We start from the raw sequence: 22,459 nt of genomic DNA, 5'->3' as shown, positions 1-22,459 counted from the left end.
CTGGTGAGATAGAATTTGCAAGATAATGTATATATAGCAATAATAAATGTATGTGTGTTTTATTAATTTCTCCAGTACCGATAGCAGAACCGTTAACGTCAGAGCTTATCGATACTACGGTCTTTCATAATTTAGCCCCCGGACCGATTAAATACCGGGTTTCGGTACCCATCCCTAATATTGAGAGAGAAATTATGCAGAAATAAGGATAATGTTACTTTTTATAAGACAATGTTTATGTACTTAGGCACATAATTTGTTGTTGGAAATAGTAATGTAGCGGATGCCTTAATCAAAACTGATCTACAGAAAATGTAACCCTGGAGCTTTCTTTGCTGAAAGGCACATACATGGCTTATGACTCAGTCTTGATTATTATTGACTAATTTGATTATTAATACATATTATATGGTAGACATGTTTGAGCTTATATTGAGGCATTTGACTTGGTGCACAGTGTGTGATGTTGTTGAGATCTCTAATCTAAACATTTTAGGAGGCCAATCATTTCCTGTCTCTACTCCTACTGTCCTGACCATTAAAGGTGAAAAAACCCATTGCAATAAAAAAGCAACAGCAACCTCTGAGCAGGAAAACATTTCTGAGAGATATATGAGAATCTCATCTAAGTCTCCCGAGCTTAGGAAAAGCAACCACTGAGCAATATATTTTTCCTATGGGCTATCATGCAGCTGTCCATTTTGGCATGTGCCTAATCTGGCTAATTTTTTCCAAGTGATGGATAAATTTGTGCAAAAAATTAGTATTTTTTGTTTAGACTGACAACCTGTGATGCCTACAACTAAATATATGGGAATATTTTTTTCTTCCTTTGAAAAGTTCAAAGCCTATTTAATTTTATTGTAACTTGTGTTTAACTGCTGTCAGTTAACCACGTGAAGGCTCATCTCTGGATGGGTGATTTCTCTCTCTCTCTCTCTCTCTCTCTCAGCTGCAGTTGGAATTAAAAAGCATTAAGATCCCAAATGAGCAAGACTATTGGGTATTCAGCAAATCAAATAATCAGAAATTCACTTCTGCTGAGGTTTACCCACAATGCACTAGACTGCAGAGGGAGAGAGATGTAGTCCGGGGAGACCTCTGTTTTCTCCACATCATCTCGTTCTCAAGTCAGTGTGTCTCGAGTGTGAAATTGAATCCACTGAATCTTAATAAAACAGTAACATTAACAACAAAAATTAACATTTGTATATCAAGAGGCTTGTTTTAGGTTATTCTGCTCATAAAGTATTATTCTAGTAATAACAATAAAGTGTAAAATATTCACACACACACATATATTAATTAAATGTAATAGTATATGTAATATCAATTAAGAGATCTTTTAGCACTATTACCGAATCACTAACTTGAAAATTACCAATTTTGAATGACAAAATGATTCACAGATGATGCTGTATGACTTATACAAGCCCATAACTTTCTATTGTCACCATCATTTGTGACTGTGGTGAGACCGAACAGGCGTCTTTGTATGGGTGTTGAATGTAATGAAGTAATGCACAATTAGTTTCTCTAAGCGTGAGGTGGGGACAAAGGTAGAGGCCTACCTGACAGCACAGTGAAGACTGCGGCAAAGGCGTTCAGTTTGAGTCCATCGATCACGTTACTGGAGTGAAAAAGCTCCAGACACATCAGACTGAAGCCAACGACCAGCAGCATGATGTATAGCACCTCAGACACAACTGACAGCCAAAGGACACCTGCAATACACACACACACTGGTGAGCAAAGTGCTCTGCTGTTGCCTCATAATTCTCTCTGTCGTTTTTATTCACACTGTCAAGATTCAAGCGGGAATTTAACAACTCGCCCACTGCATATAAAATGGACATGCATTGGACACATTTTTTCATAGTCGTTCTTCTTTACGCTGAGTTCAGTTGGCAAAGAACAGATGGGTGTTTTGAGTTCAGTAAGGTCACTAAGAGATATGAGCATCCATCTCTAATTACTGCTCCATAAACGAACAGATTACAAATCAAATTTAAATCCGAAAATAAAGGTTTTAGGATTATGAAAAATGTTAAACAGTGAAATGATATGACTTAGAATTAATAAATATTTGAGATCATGCACTAATTCTAGGCAACTAATCAAATAAGCTAATTTGTAAAATTGATCATTTAACTCTTTATACAGATGGTCAGATGTACAAGATGCTCTTTGGATCAGCTCAAATAATGCTGGAGAACGTGATCATCAGGTTTTACACAAACCTGTGGAGTTCATGCAGCTTGAGTTCAATACTGTTCAAACGTTTGAGGTCAGTATGATTTTTAAGTGTTTTTGAAAGTAGTCTCTTATGCTCACCAAGGCTGCATTTATTTGATCAAAAACACAGTAAAAAAAAAAACAGTAATATTCTGAAATATTATTGCAATTCAAAATTTTTTATTTTTTTTTTATGCAAAAAAAAATAGAAGCATTTGGACTCTGTAATGGTGTTGAATACTCAAAAAAGGAATGCATAAACATTCCTGAGTAATTATTAGAAGTCAACTTTCTCTTTAGCTGCAATTTGAAAAGCAATGCTACCCTTGTGTTTTAAACCACCTGTTGGCAACAGGATATGTCATGCTTTACACTAACTCAAACATACCATGTTCAATCTGCACCAAACTTCACATTTTTGATAAAAGTCCTGGCCTGAAGACATCTACATGCCAATATTCAGTTATAGTCATAGCACCACCAGGTGGCAGCAGGAAGTCTGGCACATATATAAATGACTTTGACATGTTCTTCCTATATTTACCACTTTAAAAGCATATTGCCCACCGTTCGCTGTTTTCCTAAAGCCAACGGGTGGCGGTGAGCCCGGGTGCGAGGGCCCTTTCATCGCTGCTTGCAGCTTTAATTTGATTTATAAACGTATTTTTGAGAGATTAGGGAAACATCTAACTGTATCCATCAGACTGACTCCAGGGTGTTTCCATAACAGCAATCAGCTCCTCCTAATTAGTAGAATTCCTATTCACCCCAGAGTTTTCTCAAAGCAGAACTATGTAGAGATAGAGGTTGTTTTGGTTTGAGAACATAACACTATTTTGCTTACTTTGAACATTCAGAGTTTACTTTACAGTCTAGTTGCTGCTGCAACACCTGTGCTACCCATTATCCACTGTGAAATTTGGTTTCATTTGGGGTTTCCCAATGCATTCCCTCACACGCGCTGAATAAAAGATGACAGACTTTGACAGAAAAGCAGGTGGTGAGTGATTAAAGCATCTTAACCTGAAATATGATGGCATTACGCAGTATTAATGTCTGGAGTGTTTGTCTTCAAGAGTTCAAACAAAACGAGGCACCTTTGAAAGTCCGCCTAACATTTTTCAGAGGCAACTATAAACATGCGAACAATAAATAAATGTGTCAATTTTCTCTGGGGCTCCTTGAGGCAGTGAGAGGATTGAGAGAGGATAGAGATAGAAGCACTAAATCTTCTGTCAGCCTGACCTGAGCATATTTGGTATTCATAAATCAAATTTCTCATTCTAATGTTTGCACAAACAATTTTTGACAAGCTTCTGTACAAGACAACACTCAGATAGAGGGGTGAATCTGAAAACACTTCAATCAAAATGCACTAACACCATCACTCTTCAGCTGATTCCACAAATATCCGCAGCTTTGGATCAAATGTGATTATCACTGGAGACCTTGAGAATCAGTCATGACTTAAAAGATAAAAACCGGGGTCTAAAGAGAACAGAGAATGGTGTAGTTTGCCTTGCAAATGTTCTCCCCTGAAACTATAGCAGATGTAATTTGCAAGCAAAATTCATTTTCCTTTTTGATTGCGGAGTATTATCTCCAGATTTGTTCAAGGCAAGATGTATTATGCAGTAGACCCCTGAACTGAAAAAAAAAAAAAATATTCTAAATTATATTTCCCCTGTGAAGGCTTTGTCACCGCAAAGAAAACATCAACAATAAAGCATGCCATTAAAATGATTTTTAGTAAAGGGACGCATTAAGTTATCAATGTTCACTCTCTTACCGTTTAAGTATGTTAACAGTGGACACACAAGTTTCACATTAGAATTGTCTTTTTTGTTTTTCTCATATTATGTATTGTGTTTAACAGCATTCTGTGAAGGAAATGTCATTTTTCCAAAATATTTCCACACTTTTGTAACTAGGCTGATTGGAAATTATGCACTGAAAATAATCTATTCACAAGTGATATTTCCTTTGTCTTTGAAGTTAAAACCTAATTTATAATTGATTTTCAAACTTTAAGATTAAAGGTCTTGACCTGGGACAAGAATAATAGTATAAATTATACATAAAGGGTATTTTATGAGCATGAAAAAGGTTGCCCCAGTTTAAATGTGAACAACGTTGAAATCTGTATAATTGAACCCCTGCCACATAAAAGTGGCTGCTGGAGAAATACCCTCACCCTCTACTAAAGAGTGACATTGCAGCACAGTCTTTTTTTTTTCTTTTTTTTTACACACTTTTTATTCATAGAACAATGGAAAGACGAAAAGGAATGATGGAGAAGGGGAAAGGATCAAGAAATGTCCACATGTCCTAACAGACCACAACTCTAATACAATTTTTTTTTATCACACTGTGATGATCACAACTTGCCATACTTAAAGTGCATAACCTGTATTGGCCTGGAGAATGTGAACATTCACTCAAACATGCATACATCAGCTAATGTACCACATATGTAGCATGCATCAGATAATAAAGCAGGGATGCTCCAAGGCGGACATAAGAGATCCGTCATTTGTAAGTTTCGGTGTGTGCTGTCGGACAAGCCTGAATGGCACTCTAATGGCAGCCATTACTCACCTCTCTCAGATGCTGGGGCCAGATCAATAAAACTCCTGCATTTCTCACCTGGAAAGACACAAGACGACCGAAGAGTTAACATCTGTGCTCTACAAGCTCTTTTTGTGTACTGAGATTCAGGGGGCTCAGCTTCATCTTTACAGTGCTGTTTTCCAGTGATAAGACAGCTTTAGCAGTCTGCTTCCCCTTGGATCAATCCATCACTTCAGTTTTTGTCTAAAGACAGGGCTCTACACTTACTTTTCTTTTTAGGAGCACTTGTGCTCCCAATTAAAAAAAAAAAAATAGGAGCACCTTCTGATCAATATTACGAGGTGATATTTGACTTCTCAAAGTGATTTACAGGGGCTTTTTTTTTACCTTTGTAATGGCATTTTTTATAACTTTATTAAAAGTGACATCTTTTGTGTCAAATAAAAAATATATAAGCTTTTTCAAAATTTCTAATTAAAACAATAGCATAGGAAGAATAAGTTACCGCTCAAATGAAATCAGTTTTGACAAAATTAATTTGCTCTTCAGAGGTGGCAAAGAAGAACACAAAAGTGGCATGTAGGTACATTTACAGACGTTTAATGAGGCTCAGAGGTGGCATGAGTGCAATTAAATTCATAAATTCTCGTTGAGATAAACGTTTAAATATAAAAATTGTAATATGAAAATATTAAATTATTTACTTTAATAATAGAAATATTATTTCTATTTAATAATAGAAATATTAAATGATGATACTTTAAAAATGAAATTAAAACTGCCAGTAGGTGGCGTCAAGTCATTTTATCACTGAATCATTCATTCAATTGATTCGTTCGAATGGCTGATTCATTCACGAACTAAGCAAGTGACTTGATGCGTCCCAATGTGCCTACTTATACTACGCGCTTAAAGTATGTACTCTTTTGGTGATGAAAAAGTACACACTTTTGAATGTGAGGAAGAAGAGTAGGCCAGCTTTGGGACATACTATCACGTCATACAATTGCGTCTTTAATGGACCGCTCTGTCGCATAGTAACATCATCTGCAATTAAATATAACACAAATAATAGTAAATAAATATTTTAAAGGGGTCATATGATGCTGCTAAAAAGAACATTATTTTGTGTATTTGGTTGCGTCCCAATGTGCCTACTTATACTACGCCCTTAAAGTATGTACTCTTTTGGTGATGAAAAAGTACACACTTTTGAATGTGAGGAAGAAGAGTAGGCCGTGGCTAACTCTTAACTTTTATAAAGAATATCTCTTTGGATTTGAGACTTTAGTCTTTGCAACTTTACAGATCTTCTTTATGCACCAAGAGCTTGTAACACTCCAAAGAGAAAGGAAAAAATGAAATCGCATCATATGACCCCTTTAAGCAGGTTAACTGTTGATTAACTCAAACCCCTTTATCTAAACCTCTCTACTTACCTCTCAGGCGCACACATCCGCCATGTTTGCAGTTTGTTTTTAGCGCTTTTTATTATTTGTGTTATTAGATCTGAACCGAATTATTCGCCAAAGCGCAATGGATTGAGGGCAATATTATCCATTAAAGTGTGCACAGATCCACACTTTTTAGGATGGATAGTATGAACATTAGGACGCAGGACAAATCTTTATGAATGGGTAATTGAATAATTTACTCACTAGATTTGTTTAAAAATGCACGTTCATTCATAAACGAAACATGGCTGTGTTTGTTTGGAGATGCGCAGCTGCTCAGCTGTGACTTTGACGAACTGTGTTCGTTGACAAACTAGACTAGAGCAAAATCAGGCAATAGTGTTGTAGTCAGACAATGTAAGTCACTTAATATTACCTTCTTGTTTATTGAACTGTATTAAATCAATATCACATTTACAAACTCCCTTATAATCTTTAAAAGCTGTAACTCACCTTAATTCATCGCAATCTCATAAAGTTCCATAATAATAAACAAAACTCTCTCCACTGCACAATGAATCTCATATTTACATCGTGTCTACACACTTCCTTTGTTATAATGAGAGAATTCGTGAGCTTGCATAACTCAGCACTGAACAAAACTCTGCTGTTTTGAGCAGTGCATGGATTCTGATTAACATTGCGTTCAAGGAATCAAGAGATATCATGTCTGTGATACATTACTCAACGCTGCAAAAACACATTGCAAGCAGGGCCGTTTTAACCATTAGGCTAGGCGGGGCTAAAGCCCAGGGGCCCGAGCAAGGAGGGGGCCCGTGATTGGCTGTGGAGTAGATTGACTGGAGCGCCGATCGCCAAAGCCACCACGCCCCCCACTTATTAGTGCTGTTATTTAGTTGAGCTTTTCCGTAAATTCCATGCATTACCATTTGAGATTGAAACGTAAAGTCTGGTTTACCAATCAAATGCATTTATTCTATATTCGACTTTTGAACGATATGCGCACGTATCTATCAGGTGATTGCTGCCCAGTATGTCTGCATTCACCTCTCTTCACTTTGTTCTGGAGTAATCTGGAAATGGTCGCGCAAAGAACAACATTCCAATAAGTAAAAATTTCAGCAATTCTAAAAGAGAGAGGGGCTCAAAAAACGAAAAACTTCAAATAAAAACAACATAAAAAAACATGACTTAGTAAATTCCCCAGCTATCAGGTTATTTTACTAAAGCTGATGATGGAGTGGAAGTTGCTGGAAAATATGTAAAAGTATGGTATTTGGGGTAAAAAGCGCCCCTGCTGTTGGGGCTAAAGGCGCGCAGTAATTAGCATGATAATTAATAGATGGCTGACTTTTCCATTTGTTGACATGACATGGTTAGATTCAGATGGTAAATATCATATATTATTTTGGGTGTCCATATTAGAGATAATCACCATATTTAGAATGAAACCATCATATTTAAAAACATTTAATTAATCATATCATATAATAAAATATAATTTGCTGTTACTACTGTAAATATATATTCAATTATTATTGGATCTCCTTCAATACTTTCAGAATCTTTACTTATTAAAACGATTTTGTTTCTGTATTTTAAAATACTTTTTTTTATATTAACATTTTAATGACAGCATATTTATTGGAAAAAAAAATAATCGAGGGAACAAATTAGTAAATCGTGTGCACGATTTAGCCTATTTTTTCCCTGCTTGCCATGTGCGGGGCTCCGTAGTCACAAATGCGGCTGAAATGGTCGCACTGTGGTGTTTCTTAGTGTTAACCTCTGTGTTATTTCGGTGTCTATCAGATGTTTTTGATTGTGATACACACACACACACACACACACTCACTCACTCACTTATTTATTAATATATTTATTTATTCACACTCACTGCTTAACGTCATGTTAAATTGATAGCATACAGCATGCTTTTCCTGTAACTAATCACTTGCGATCATATAAATCTGTAGAGAGTCTGTACTTGCTTCGATAACACAAGTAAACCAAAATAACTGTTGTAATAAAGATTGTCCTGCGTCTTTGGGCTAGAACAGAGTTTTTGGTGCATTCTCTCAAATAGGACTTTTAATTAAACTGGTGAGGATAATTTGAGACTTAAGGCCATTTCTTCATAAAACTTTAGTCTGCAACTGCAAGTTTTAATAATAATTTTGCCAGTGGAGGGGTAAAAGAAGATGCTTAGCTTTGCCTAAAGGACAGAGGTCAAACAGAAGTGAGAGATGATCCAAAGTAACATGATAATGTGAAGACAACAACATATTAAAGTATGCGCAGAAAACATTTCAAACTATTTCATGTGGAAATATTGGGATTGTCATATTTCCATTTCCTCTTGTGTCTATTTGTAACTATTTGTGGCTCAAAGTTCTCTTACAATGTGGCCCAGTTCAAAGAATGTAATAAATATATTGGCTCTACTGTGTAAGTCTGCAGACACAACACTCATAATTCCAGGCTTGTCAGACTCAACAAAACTTTATGTACTGCATTGTCTACATTACAGATCCCACAAGCTTTTCAATGTTTTATTACCTTAGGAAATCAAGATTCAAAGTAGCATTTAAAAACTTGGCTAAAGTACAAAAGCAGTTCAAATGAATGCCGATAAATTGCACTGCCAAACAGCCAGGAAGAATTAGATTTTTGAAGGTTATATCAGTGAAATCAAAAGAAAGGATATGCCACTTGTAGGTCCTTACAGAAACCTACCCTGTAGTGACAGCAGAAGTAAAGAAAAAATCAAACAGAAAGTAGTTTAGACTGTGACTGATCACACATTAGGTTGCCACTTGCCACTGAACATGACAGGGAGTCATATTCTGGATTTCATATTCTGGACCTTCTAAGTGCACTTCTTTTCTCATTACATCTCCCCTGAGCTTTTTTTCCTCAGTAAATAAGGTCCCTAGAGGGAGTTTAATCCTTCTGCCAGGCAGATAAGTGGCCCGTGGTAACCTCTCCTCAATTTGAATAAGGAATCTCACTGCACCGGGAGAAATGCATTAACCGATTCCAAAAACGGCCAGTGATGCAAGAACATGAGTAATTTAATTTCTAGTGGGCTTTATTTCACCAGTTACGTGAGGCACTTGTGGTAATCATTTCATTTATATCAATAACATGGAATGTCTACAATGATTCATCATTTTAGTCCCTTTTTTGGATACAGACTCATTTGTAAACTGGTCACACACACATGAAAATAGAGCTATTTTAAATCTTAAAAATAAAAGCTGCCATTTCAAAGTTATTCAAGAAAGCTATGTGCAGTCTATGAATCTATATGCTTTTACCATTTGAATACTATTAGGGCGATTCGTCGATTTTATTAGACTATTCGATTTTTAAAAATCCTTGACTTCATTTTGCTTGCGTATCCACATATTCTTTTAATTGCAGTGGCTATAGCATTTCTGTCCTAAAGAATGGCCAAATATTAAAGATTAAGTGGACATTTGAATGAATGATGCTTGGTCAATATTAATCAAGTATTAGATCGGACACAAATGTGTAAAAATAATTGTCAGGCCGTTGTCGCCCTCTGCAGGCCTTCGTTGTAATGCGTAATGTACATTAGCTCTATTGTTTATAATACATTATGTATTTTAACAGTTTTGTTCAATAAAACCATATGATTTCTTGCTTTTGATAATGTATTTGAACTAATTATTATTGCCTCATTGCGATTATATATGTATTTTAAGTAATTTTAAAGGATATTGTTCACTTACATCTATTTTTATTACCAAAAAAAATTTAATTATAATTATAGGGCCCTATGAAATCCTTTTTATTTCCAAATTCAGTTTTTTTTTCCATTTTCATTTTTCTATACTCTGTTTTAATGGTTAAATTAAATTTTGTTAATCAAAAAGCCAGTCTAATTAATTGAGTTTTACAGTTTTATCTTTACCAAATTCTGTTTTCCATTATTTTCTGGATTCCATTTTAATGGTTCCATTAAATTTAATAATCAAAAGCATCTCAAATTAATTAATTTTATTTAAAAAAAATCTATAACTATAAATTTAAACTATAATTATAATTTTTTCTTCTTTTTTTTCAGAAATACTGCACATTTAAATTTTTCTCCTTAATAAATTCTGGTAAATAATATTTCTGATAAATACTCCTTTAAAAAAAATTTTTTTAATTATAATTTTATTATTAGTAGACTAGAACTATGTGGATATGTTGTCATTCTTACACTATAATACTGAACTTTGATTTCAGTGAGTTGGACTATGAGATGGACACTTGCTTCTTGCACTTTATGTTGCACTTTACTTTTGCTTTAAAAACAGGATTTCATAGAAATTTGGATTTCATTTGATTTAATAAAATATAGTTTAATAAAATATTCTTAAGTAACATTGTTGATTTTTTGTGGTCAATTAATCGTTTAGAGTAATCGACAAATTAGTCGATAGATTAATCGAAATAAATAGTCGTTAGTGGCAGCCCTAAATACTATCTTAGGCACAATGTGATGCAATTGTATCACATACATATTAAGAAGAATAAGCATTTCATTTTCCAATGCTTACCCAGTGGGAATCAGAATGACATGGGCTGACTCATTCATTATGGATTTAAAAGCTGTAATCATCTGCATTCAATTAATTCCTGTTCTTCCAGTATTCCATAGGAATAAAGACCCCTGGCTTTTAATTGACCTCTAATGAGTTTAATCTGCTATCTGAGGTTGGTGGAGGGTAATTGCATTGGTAATGAGAGTGGATGATTTGATGGCCATTAGCATTATTATGTGGTACTGTGATCAGGCAATGGGCAAAGAGAAGAGATCTTTAAGTATGATTTATTAATTAGCACGCTATGTTTTCATGCTCTCTATGAATTTGGCTGTGCCACTCCACCGCCGGAACTATCAGTCAAATTCTTGGACATTTTAGTCACTTTATAAATCTTTGCAGTTATTGATGGCTCTGCAGTATAGGCAGTTAAACTGCTTCTATATTTACACATGAAAGGGGTTCAAAACATCACCAAGATGTTAAGAGTATTGATAAAAGCAACTGACAACTGACCAGTTGTCAAAACCATCTTGACTTTGGTTTACTTTCTTGATTTCTTCTACTCATGCCCCGATAAGTCTGTAAGATGACATTGCATGCACAAATGTTATAGGTTTAGAATATTATGTTAATGATGATAATAAATCATTACGCGAAGATTGTGTGGATGTGTGATGAGCTTTCAGCACAAAGCTTGTCTGACACCGTTGTAAGATTAATCATAAATCCCATTGATCACTAGATAGAAGAGAATGTCAACAGCAATGCTTACCAAAATAGAAAAAAAAAACTCATTAAGTCACATAACTTAATCCTCATCAGCGTAACACACACTGACCTTCTCTCGCTCCCTTTTACAAAGTCTGTTGGATTAAATTGAATACAATACTAAACTTTCTGTACTGTTTTTCTGCGTATTGAAGACATTATGTCAGTAAGTCTGTGATTATTCTGAAAACCTATTTAATTAAACAAGAAGCAAAAGACACAGCGACATTTTCCTTTCATATTCTATTCCTTTTGCAGGATAATCTTGATGTATGTTCACTAACCAATAATTCACAATGATCTAACATAGAATTTGTGACAAAACTTACCTGTCTGATTAAAAAAACATTTTAAAGAGAGCATCCTTTGAAAATATGAGGCTATCCAAGAGCTGCTTATTTCACTGTGTTCCATGGGGAATGTGGTTATCTAATGGTGCCTTTACCAACTTCCTCAAAACTCATTGAGAGTAAGTAAATCCTGATATATGTTTCCAAAGCTGCTGGCACACAATCATTCCCCTCAAATCTATTGCGCAAAACATTCACACTGCTTTACACACGACCTGTTGAAGTTTTCCCCACAGTGCAAGAACACTCTATATAATTTAATTATATATAATTTAATAATGTTAATGAATGCTAATGGACATTAATTGACAGATATCATTTAAATTAGCAGGTTCCTTTGTTTAACTTGTTTAATAATGCACAAGCTTTTCACCTGCATGTCTAAAACTCTAGAAATGAACTGAAGGGAAGGGTTGTAACACCTTCCCACATACTGGACCCACAAAGACAACACAAATGTGTATATCGGCCACATTTAAGTGACTAACACAAACACACTGTTATGTTTTTAAAGTTGCTATATGTTTTTTTGTTTTGTTTACTATACTGTACATATTATAAATTAAAATGTTTCGGTAACACTTTAGGGACCAATTCTATCAACTAGTTAGCTATAGTTAATTAGCTATTAGCATGCATGTTACTAGCATATTAGCTGTTTATTAGTATGTTTTAAATGTAAATCAAAAAAGCCCATGTAGAGAGTGAGGTAGATAGCACGTAATAACAGCACTCTTTGACATTAATTTACACAGTTTAGGGATTCATTTCAAAGTATAGAGGACAAATATGGGAATGCTATATCAAAGTTTGAGACATAAACAGCCAAAAAAAAACAGCCAGTTTCAGACAAATAAGCAATAAAAACCACCCAGCCTCACTGAATGCCTTGGCATTGAAATTTGAAATGTAACGGACTTAACGAACTCTCACCTCCTCCATGGATATTCTCCTCACAAGAGTACCAGATCCCCGTGTGAAAATGCCTAAAGAGAAATCGGTCGTCACCAGTTTCCCAGCTATAGTGAACTTTACTCGGGTCTGTCTCGTTCACCCCATAGTCAATACAATTATGCCGTCTTTCCTTACTGCAGTTGGGTTTGGGGACCCTCTGAGTCCCTTCGCACCAGTAGGTCGTGATGAACGCCGTCGTTGAGAATAAGAGTGCCAGAAGATTTAACCCCACAGACAGCAGAGCACGGCATTTTCGAGTGGTTTTCATAGTCCTGTAAGAAGTGGCTCACACACTTGAAAAATCTTGATTGGTGTGAGGAAAGCGCAGCGGTTGCGCTCACCTCACCTCTGCTCACCGGCCCGAAGTGACAGTGCCAGGTTTGATCTTCACACATATGAAATGAGCGTCACTCCTCCGGTGCTCGCAGGTGGATCCATTCGCATGGAGACAGACGTGACTCAAGTAAGAAAGACCTCTGAGGCATCTTTGAGACAAGCACTCACGCTGCCAACTGTTCTCTCTCTCTCTCTCTCTCTCTCTCTCTCTGCGCGCGCGTGTCTCCCTTTCCTATTATTTATTTCATTCTTGCTCTACTGTCTAGTAGGCTGCAGATGTGAAACTGTTTTTAGAACCTATTGGGATCATCAGTCTATTTTGTAAAAGTAATCATGGCTCAATGACGTCAGTGTGCGAATTATACAAAGACTTGACTTTTTTTCTGGGACTTGTTTTTAGTAGGATTTATTTATTTATTTTTATTTTTTGTTCTTTGGTGGGTCAAGCAAAGTTAGCCAACCCTTAATTGTCTTATAGACTTAATAAAAGCCCCTTTCACACACAGTAAATTGCTGTAAAATTACCGGAACTGGAAATTACAGTTCTGTCTTTTTGGAAAGCACCATTCTGTCAATTTCAAAATACCAGTAAATTCTGTGACATCATTAAATGGAAATGACCTCTAAAGGCATGCGCATCCAGGTGTTGTGTTTGTAAACATGGAGGGGTAAACGCGGTCAGTGTTTTTGTTGATGTTTTAATTTTTGTGTCAAACATTCATATTCATGCAGCGCTTTTGGCCCAGACACATTGCATTAGACGAATTCAAACTGAACTACAGCGCAGAGTAATTGCATCATCTGCGTCAGAAAGTTATGATTGGCCCAAAGTAGACGTCTTACGTCAGCGCGTTCTGAACTTGTATGTGCTCACACCGGTAATCTCATTCTGCCTTCATACTTCCCACAGAGTGCATTACCGGTAATTTACTGGTAATGTTACAACTTTTCATACCGGTAAATTACCGGAACGAATTTACCGGTATTTTTGAAAAGATCCTGTTCACACATGATCTCTGAACGGTAATTTACCAGTAAAGACTGTATGTGTGAAGGGGCTAAAGACTGTAAATTGTGATTTTATATGTGATGAGAAAATCTAACAGACAATGACACTTTTGTCGTTGTACTTAAAGCGCTGGAGCGATGTACGTACTGTTGTACTTTTAGTATGGTTACCTCCAAGCGAACTCGACTTTTGTTATATATATATATATATATATATACACACACACACACACACACACACAGAGACTTATATTTAAACTCATACAATTGCACACAGAGATAAAATTTTTAAGAACTTAAATTAGATTATAGATTTGTGGGGGGAAAAGACTCTTCGTACCATAATCTTGGACATCTTTATTTATCATTGACCCTGATATAACGATAGCCCTGTTAAACATTCAATTTTTGTTGCTATTTTGCTCTTTTCTCTAAACTTAATTGTATGGGCATTTTATATGCCCTTTAAGCTTTACGAGTCATTGAATGCTTTGAATCTATGAATTCTTTACTGAATTAGTGTGTATAGAGCAAAATCAGCTTTTATTGATTTAAACACAGACCTCTGTCTCAGACAGACCACTCACAGCAAGAACTCATCACATATAGTTTTATGGTTCCTCCTTAATCAGTAAAATGGTGTATGAGTTGTACTCTGCTAAAGGGTGAAATATCTCACAGGGCTCAGGCTTGTCGTATTGTGAACATTATATCTTAACATTATTTTGTAATTTATACAACATGAATCAAATTTCATATCTGAAAATAAACCTGTCATAACGGTGACTCTGTAAATACCCAGTGCTTTGCATTTATAGTTAGAGATGCCATGGCGGTAATAAAACAGGTTGTAATTTAAAGCTTATAAACTTATTTTATCATGCCAAGTGATCAGCTGCCACAACATGTTAAATGTATGTTTGTGTGTGATTTGTGTTCAGTGATTACAAGGGTTAGAGCTTCTGATATGGTCCTCTCCGTTAGGATGGAGAGCATGGCCCAGTTTTGCAGTCAACTTGACATTCATGAAAGAATTCTCAACATCATGAAATACCATTTCTACCTCAAACACATTTAGCAGAAGCCTAGAAATCCATATTTCTGTCATCTTACACAAGCATACCTTAATCACTGGAATACAACAATGCACTGTGTGTCTGTCTTGAGATTTCTGAGCACAAAAACAAACTCTTGCCATTGTTTATTTTACCATATTTATCCCTATGCTGAGATGAGATGGAAAAAAAACAAAGACGCCCTTTTTGATAAACCATAGCAAATTGAGCTTAACACGCTGACAAACAGGTAGGTGGTAGCGTCACTTCTCCGGCTATCAATTCAAATTAAATTATGCTCAGTCATGCCTTCAGATCACACTAAAACACACTCAACAAACAAGATCTGCAGTAGCAAGGGATGCTCTGCATGCTCACTCAAACACTTGATACAATGTGACATTGACATCCGCCATTCTGACCATGGAGCTTCACAGACAGATTTGACCTCTTTTCTGAACCATTTTGGTCAGATAACGGTTGCTGGCTTTATAAAAACAGACCATGTCTTGTTCTTTGTCAGTGCATTCATTCAATCCCCTCCCTTTTGATTCTGAGTTTTTCTAAGTTAATATTGCTACAGACCATACTGTCTGGACTGCAATATTATGTAAGAGCAGTCCATGCCACCATCAGTCCCTTCCAATAAATCATGCCTCGATTTGTGCACAACAGCCAATGAAATGCTGTGAAAGTAATCTAGGAATCCATTCCACAGTCAGGAGTCATTTTCAAAATACCATTTCCATCAAATTTGTATGGCATAAACTTTGGAAGTCCATTATTTTGAGAAGTTAATGATATTTATGCAAATTGGAATGTGATGGATTTGGACAAAAGGACGATAACCAGGGCTGTGTCTAGAGGCCTGGTCGTTCCCATTTCAGTAGAAACTAGTACAAGATCTGACAAGATTGCCTAAATTCATGTTTTTGAAGGCATTTCTGATGATTGTTATGATTTTTGCCAGTAATATTTTTTATTTCAGAAGTTTAACAAGCAGAGAGAGTATAGTTCAGCCTGTTTAACTAGGTTTAAATCTTAATTGTACATTCTCTATGTGCTATGTATTCAGGGGAAGGCTCATTCATATTCTGTTCATACAAATGCAGACTGTCTCCCCAGGTAGTTCCCAGAATTGCCATGATTAACCTAACAGCATGATCAGAGGGCTCTTTTCCTCCTCTCATCTCCTCTTTCCTGACCATTAATGCATTAACGACTCTTGAACTCAGACACAAACTGTTAAGTTTACTCTGTGAATCTCTGTTGATTTCCAAGATACCTTGGATCTGGATGCGTCACAAGGTTGTAATTAGGTTAGCGTACATATTTCTGGATGACTGTCTTTATGAGTGAGTCATTGCCTTATTCATTCAACTGATTCATTCAAAACACTGTCATTGAATCATTCACTGACTCACTCAAAACATTGATTCATACAGGAACAACTTCGTTTGGTTTTGCTGAAGCAAAAACACAGTAACTGTCAATATTGTATATGAATGCAAGTTTATAATGTGACATAATACTGTTAAGATCAGACTGATTCAAAACTCTTATTGTTTTTTTTCCCCTCTGGTGTTTAGGAGTAATATTGTCTATCCTGCATCCTCTGTATGAAGGCATGTTTTGATGCAATCTGATGTAACAAATATGTCATTTTTGCAGCTAGTTTCAATAATTTCTCTTTTTCTCCTTAACGGTGTGGAAGGAAGTTTTGAGTCCTAAAATTCACAGTGTGTTCTCATACTATATAAAACTAATCACAAAAGATTAAGGACATTTTGATTTGACTTGTTTTGACCATGACTGAACTAACTACATTTGCTCTGATATTAGAGTTGGTTCGTGCCTGAATGGTGGGTTTTTAATCTGCCACGAGAACAGCTGTTAGCCTGTCTTATCTCGTAACCTCTGAAGGGGCAGAGAAAAAGGTGTTGACAGATGTTTATGTGTCATCTTTACACCTCTACAGATGCTCAAAGTCAACAGCTCAAATTCATGTCATCCCTGGTACTTCTTCCTCCTGATTGTGCCCGGCATTGATTAAATTTTTACATCCTGTTATTAAAACTGTTCATTCTTGATTAAAACAAAACAAACAAAAAAAAATCGTTAAATTAAAAAAACAAGAAAAGAAAATGTCTTGGTCTGAATAGCAGCCATATGGTGAGAAAGATCAGACTATAACATTATCTAAGAAACTACTGCCACAGATGAACCAGGAATCCGTAGTCCTAGGAATGAAGACTGCAAACAAAGAATTGTTTACCCCTCATATTTCTATTTTAAAGCATCTGTGAATGTCGACTGTTATGAGCGTGATGACTCAGCTTCGTAAACACTTCATATGGGAATCTTATTGGATTCGCAGATGAATGTGCATGAATTTCATCCCTTGTGATGTTTCAGGTGCACATGCTGTTCTTCATCCTCCTTTAATTAAAATCTTTTGAAGTGTGGCCGTACAAAAGTTCCTCGGGAGGCTTTCGCGCTGTCTCGTTTCCACAGTTCCTCCCTGACTCATCAGATGCCCTTGCCCCGGCCATTCTCTGAACCTCTATTTCACAGATGGTGCGGCACACAACAAGAATGATCTTCTGTTGGGCCGTGTTCATTTCTGTGTGTGTGTGTGTGTGTGAGAGAGAGAGAGAGAGAGAGAGAGAGAGATTTGTGTTCAGTGATTACGAGGGTTAGAGCTTCTGGTGGTCATCTCCATTAGGATGGAGAGCATGGCCCAGCTGTCCGCTAATGTTTTCTTCGTGGCAGGAGGTTACAAAGCTTGACCCTGTTTTGCAGTCAACTTGATATTCATGAAAGAATTCTCATCATCATAAAATACCATTTCTTCCCTACCATTTCCATTTCTTAGCAGAAGCCTCGAAATCCATATTTCTGTCATCTTACACAAGCATCCCTTAATCACTGGAATACAACAGTACACTGTGTGTCTGTCTTGAGATTTCTGAGCACCAAAAAACAAAATCTTGCCATTGTTTATTGGGAAAAACAAAAAAAACAAAGACGCCCTTCTTGATAAGCCATAGCAAATTGAACTTAACACGCTGACAAACAGGCAGGTGGTAGCGTCGCTTCTCCAGCTGTCAATTCAAATTAAATTTTGCTCAGTCATGCCTTCAGATCCCACTAAAACACACTCGACAAACAAGATCTTCAGTAGCAAGGGATGCTCTGCATGCTCACTCAAACACTTGATACAATGTGACATTGACATCCACCATTCTGACCATGGATCTTGACAGACAGATTTGGCCTCTCTTCTGAACCGTTCTGATCAGATAACTGTTGTCGGCTTAATAAAAACAGACCATGTCTTGTTCTTTGTCAGTGCATTCATTCAAACCCCTCCCTTTTGGTTCTGAGGTTTGCTGAGTTATTATTGCCACAAACCATACTGTCTGGACTGCAATATTATATAAAAGCAGTCCACGTCACCACCAGTCCCTTCAAACAAATCACGCCTCGAATTGTGCACAACGGCCAATGAAATGCTGAATGCTGTGAAAGTAATCTAGGAATCCATTCCACAGTCAGGAGTCATTTTCAAAATACCATTTCCATCAAATTTGTACGGCATAAACTGGGGAAGTCCATTATTTTGAGAGGTTAATGATATTTATGCAAATTGAAATGTGATGGATTTGGACAAAATGATGATAACAGGGCTGTGTCTAGAGGCCTGGTCGTTCCCATTTCAGTAGAAACTAGTACAAGATCTGACAAGATTGCCTAAATTCATGTTTTTGAAGGCATTTCTGATGATTGTTATGATTTTTGCCAGTAATATTTTTTATTTCAGAAGTTTAACAAGCAGAGAGAGTATAGTTCAGCCTGTTTAACTAGGTTTAAATCTTAATTGTACATTCTCTATGTGCTATGTATTCAGGGGAAGGCTCATTCATATTCTGTTCATACAAATGCAGACTGTCTCCCCAGGTAGTTCCCAGAATTGCCATGATTAACCTAACAGCATGATCAGAGGGCTCTTTTCCTCCTCTCATCTCCTCTTTCCTGACCATTAATGCATTAACGACTCTTGAACTCAGACACAAACTGTTAAGTTTACTCTGTGAATCTCTGTTGATTTCCAAGATACCTTGGATCTGGATGCGTCACAAGGTTGTAATTAGGTTAGCGTACATATTTCTGGATGACTGTCTTTATGAGTGAGTCATTGCCTTATTCATTCAACTGATTCATTCAAAACACTGTCATTGAATCATTCACTGACTCACTCAAAACATTGATTCATACAGGAACAACTTCGTTTGGTTTTGCTGAAGCAAAAACACAGTAACTGTCAATATTGTATATGAATGCAAGTTTATAATGTGACATAATACTGTTAAGATCAGACTGATTCAAAACTCTTATTGTTTTTTTTCCCCTCTGGTGTTTAGGAGTAATATTGTCTATCCTGCATCCTCTGTATGAAGGCATGTTTTGATGCAATCTGATGTAACAAATATGTCATTTTTGCAGCTAGTTTCAATAATTTCTCTTTTTCTCCTTAACGGTGTGGAAGGAAGTTTTGAGTCCTAAAATTCACAGTGTGTTCTCATACTATATAAAACTAATCACAAAAGATTAAGGACATTTTGATTTGACTTGTTTTGACCATGACTGAACTAACTACATTTGCTCTGATATTAGAGTTGGTTCGTGCCTGAATGGTGGGTTTTTAATCTGCCACGAGAACAGCTGTTAGCCTGTCTTATCTCGTAACCTCTGAAGGGGCAGAGAAAAAGGTGTTGACAGATGTTTATGTGTCATCTTTACACCTCTACAGATGCTCAAAGTCAACAGCTCAAATTCATGTCATCCCTGGTACTTCTTCCTCCTGATTGTGCCCGGCATTGATTAAATTTTTACATCCTGTTATTAAAACTGTTCATTCTTGATTAAAACAAAACAAACAAAAAAAAATCGTTAAATTAAAAAAACAAGAAAAGAAAATGTCTTGGTCTGAATAGCAGCCATATGGTGAGAAAGATCAGACTATAACATTATCTAAGAAACTACTGCCACAGATGAACCAGGAATCCGTAGTCCTAGGAATGAAGACTGCAAACAAAGAATTGTTTACCCCTCATATTTCTATTTTAAAGCATCTGTGAATGTCGACTGTTATGAGCGTGATGACTCAGCTTCGTAAACACTTCATATGGGAATCTTATTGGATTCGCAGATGAATGTGCATGAATTTCATCCCTTGTGATGTTTCAGGTGCACATGCTGTTCTTCATCCTCCTTTAATTAAAATCTTTTGAAGTGTGGCCGTACAAAAGTTCCTCGGGAGGCTTTCGCGCTGTCTCGTTTCCACAGTCCCTCCCTGACTCATCAGATGCCCTTGCCCCGGCCATTCTCTGAACCTCTATTTCACAGATGGTGCGGCACACAACAAGAATGATCTTCTGTTGGGCCGTGTTCATTTCTGATTTAGGAATAGAGGGAGCAAAGCAAACAAGCTCAGTGGAATCCATCAATGCGGTGGCCTGAGAGTGGAAAGGTGGCGTAAATCTGAAGCCTCTCTATGGTGAGCGAAACAAGGCTATTACAATATAACTCTCTGATGAATGCACGCACTTCACTTTACTATTTTTTTTAAATCCAGGAACAGATACTGTATAAGGAAGATGCAAACACTTCCTTCATTGGTGTCTATGCTGATTAATCTGGGGGATTTATATTATGTAACACGTTCTATTGATTTTCCAATTTGAGCATGTGGTTGCTTTCATTAATAAAACAATAGCCACAACATTAAATATGTAATATTTTGGTACCCAAATCTTTTGAGAATTCAGGAAGCCCCTCTGTGCGCTTCATTCGATTAAAGGGGTCATATGATGCTTTTTTAAAGATCATTATTTTGTGTATTTGGTGTAACAGAATATGTTGACATGCTTTAATGTTCAAAAAACACATTATTTTTCAAATACTGTACATTATTGTAAGTCCTATATGCCCCGCCTCTCTCAAACGCTTCGTTTTCTACAAAGCCCCCTCCTTTGACAAGCGCAGTCCGCTCTGATTGGCCAGCTGACCCAGTGCACTGTGATTGGCCGAACACCACAAGCACCTGTCGGAAATGTAACGCCCCTTACCATAATCGCGAGCTTCAAGCTTTCAAAATAAATATCAAGACAGTTAATAATGTCATTAGTTTTACCATCAGTTCAAGCCCGAAAGGACAACAGAGTCGCGTGACAGACACAGTGAGGAAGCTGGTATGTGTTTGCAGTACACAAGCCACGGTTAAGACAGCTGACTCTACTGTGATGTGACCCTGTCTCTCCCTCTCTCTCTCTCACACACACACACACACACACACACACACACACAAAACTCCACATTTGAACAGTCAATAGCAAATACTTAAACTAGTAACAAAACATAAGTACAGTCGCTGATTCAGAAGCCATAGCAAAGTCAGAATTACCTCCTCTCCTAGGTTCACGAAACGGTCGTCCATAAAATGCATTGCTGTTCTGTTGAAATTAATCTAAAAGATTCCTAAATGCATCTACTTTCGGAAGGCCAAATAAAGTGCTTTTGCTTTCGCCTAGAAACACACAGCGTCTCCCTGACATGCTGCTTCAACACTAACTGCGGTTACTGAAACCACGCCTTCTTTCTTTGCGTGCACATTTGGGCGCATTATGCTAATATTTCCACATAGTGAGGTAGATATGTGGGGGCGTGTTAGAACGAACCGTTTTAGGGGGGCGTGGCAGAGTCTTAACTTTGATAAAGAACATCTCTTTGGTTTTGAGACTTTAGTCTTTGCAACTTCAGGGATCTTATCTATGCACAATCAGCTTGTAACACTCCAAAGAGAAAGGAAAACTTGAAATCGCATCATATGACCCCATTAAGTTTTGAATATTAACTGACATTAATACATGCTATATAATTATTGTTCATGTTAATTAATATAGTTAATGTTAATAACTGAAACCTTATTGTAAAGTGTTACTAAAGTTTTATACATTGTTCTGTGTATGCGTTTCACAGTCTTAATGGTATGGATTAACCCTTTAATTGCCGTATCCCTTAAAACCAGACTGCCAGACGGTTACTGTAAATGCATGTGCCCGCAGTGCACCGTTCTCCTGATGCCTCCGGGATGGCGTTTGCACTGACGGCTTGGGCCCGCCATCGCTGCTTGCAGCTATATT

At 36.7% G+C, this 22,459-nt stretch overlaps 1 protein-coding gene across 1 annotated transcript in view; it reads right to left on the bottom strand.

Moving 5' to 3' along the window:
* Positions 1-13,321, bottom strand: part of LOC107738642 (germ cell-specific gene 1-like protein) — a 21,407-nt gene extending 8,086 nt beyond the window's left edge. The window contains exons 1-3 of the mRNA XM_016550421.1: positions 12,835-13,321; positions 4,834-4,881; positions 1,572-1,724 (exon numbers count right to left, since the gene is read on the bottom strand). Coding sequence (XP_016405907.1) covers positions 1,572-1,724; positions 4,834-4,881; positions 12,835-13,123 — 490 coding nt within the window. The 5' untranslated portion in view covers positions 13,124-13,321. The remainder of the gene's footprint in view (positions 1-1,571; positions 1,725-4,833; positions 4,882-12,834) is intronic.
* Positions 13,322-22,459: the final 9,138 nt, after the last annotated feature.

This window comes from Sinocyclocheilus rhinocerous, unplaced genomic scaffold (assembly GCF_001515625.1).
Source record: "Sinocyclocheilus rhinocerous isolate Xijiao unplaced genomic scaffold, SAMN03320098_v1.1 scaffold1155, whole genome shotgun sequence".
NCBI lineage: Eukaryota > Metazoa > Chordata > Actinopteri > Cypriniformes > Cyprinidae > Sinocyclocheilus > Sinocyclocheilus rhinocerous.
This window is presented reverse-complemented; position numbering and strand designations above follow the sequence as displayed.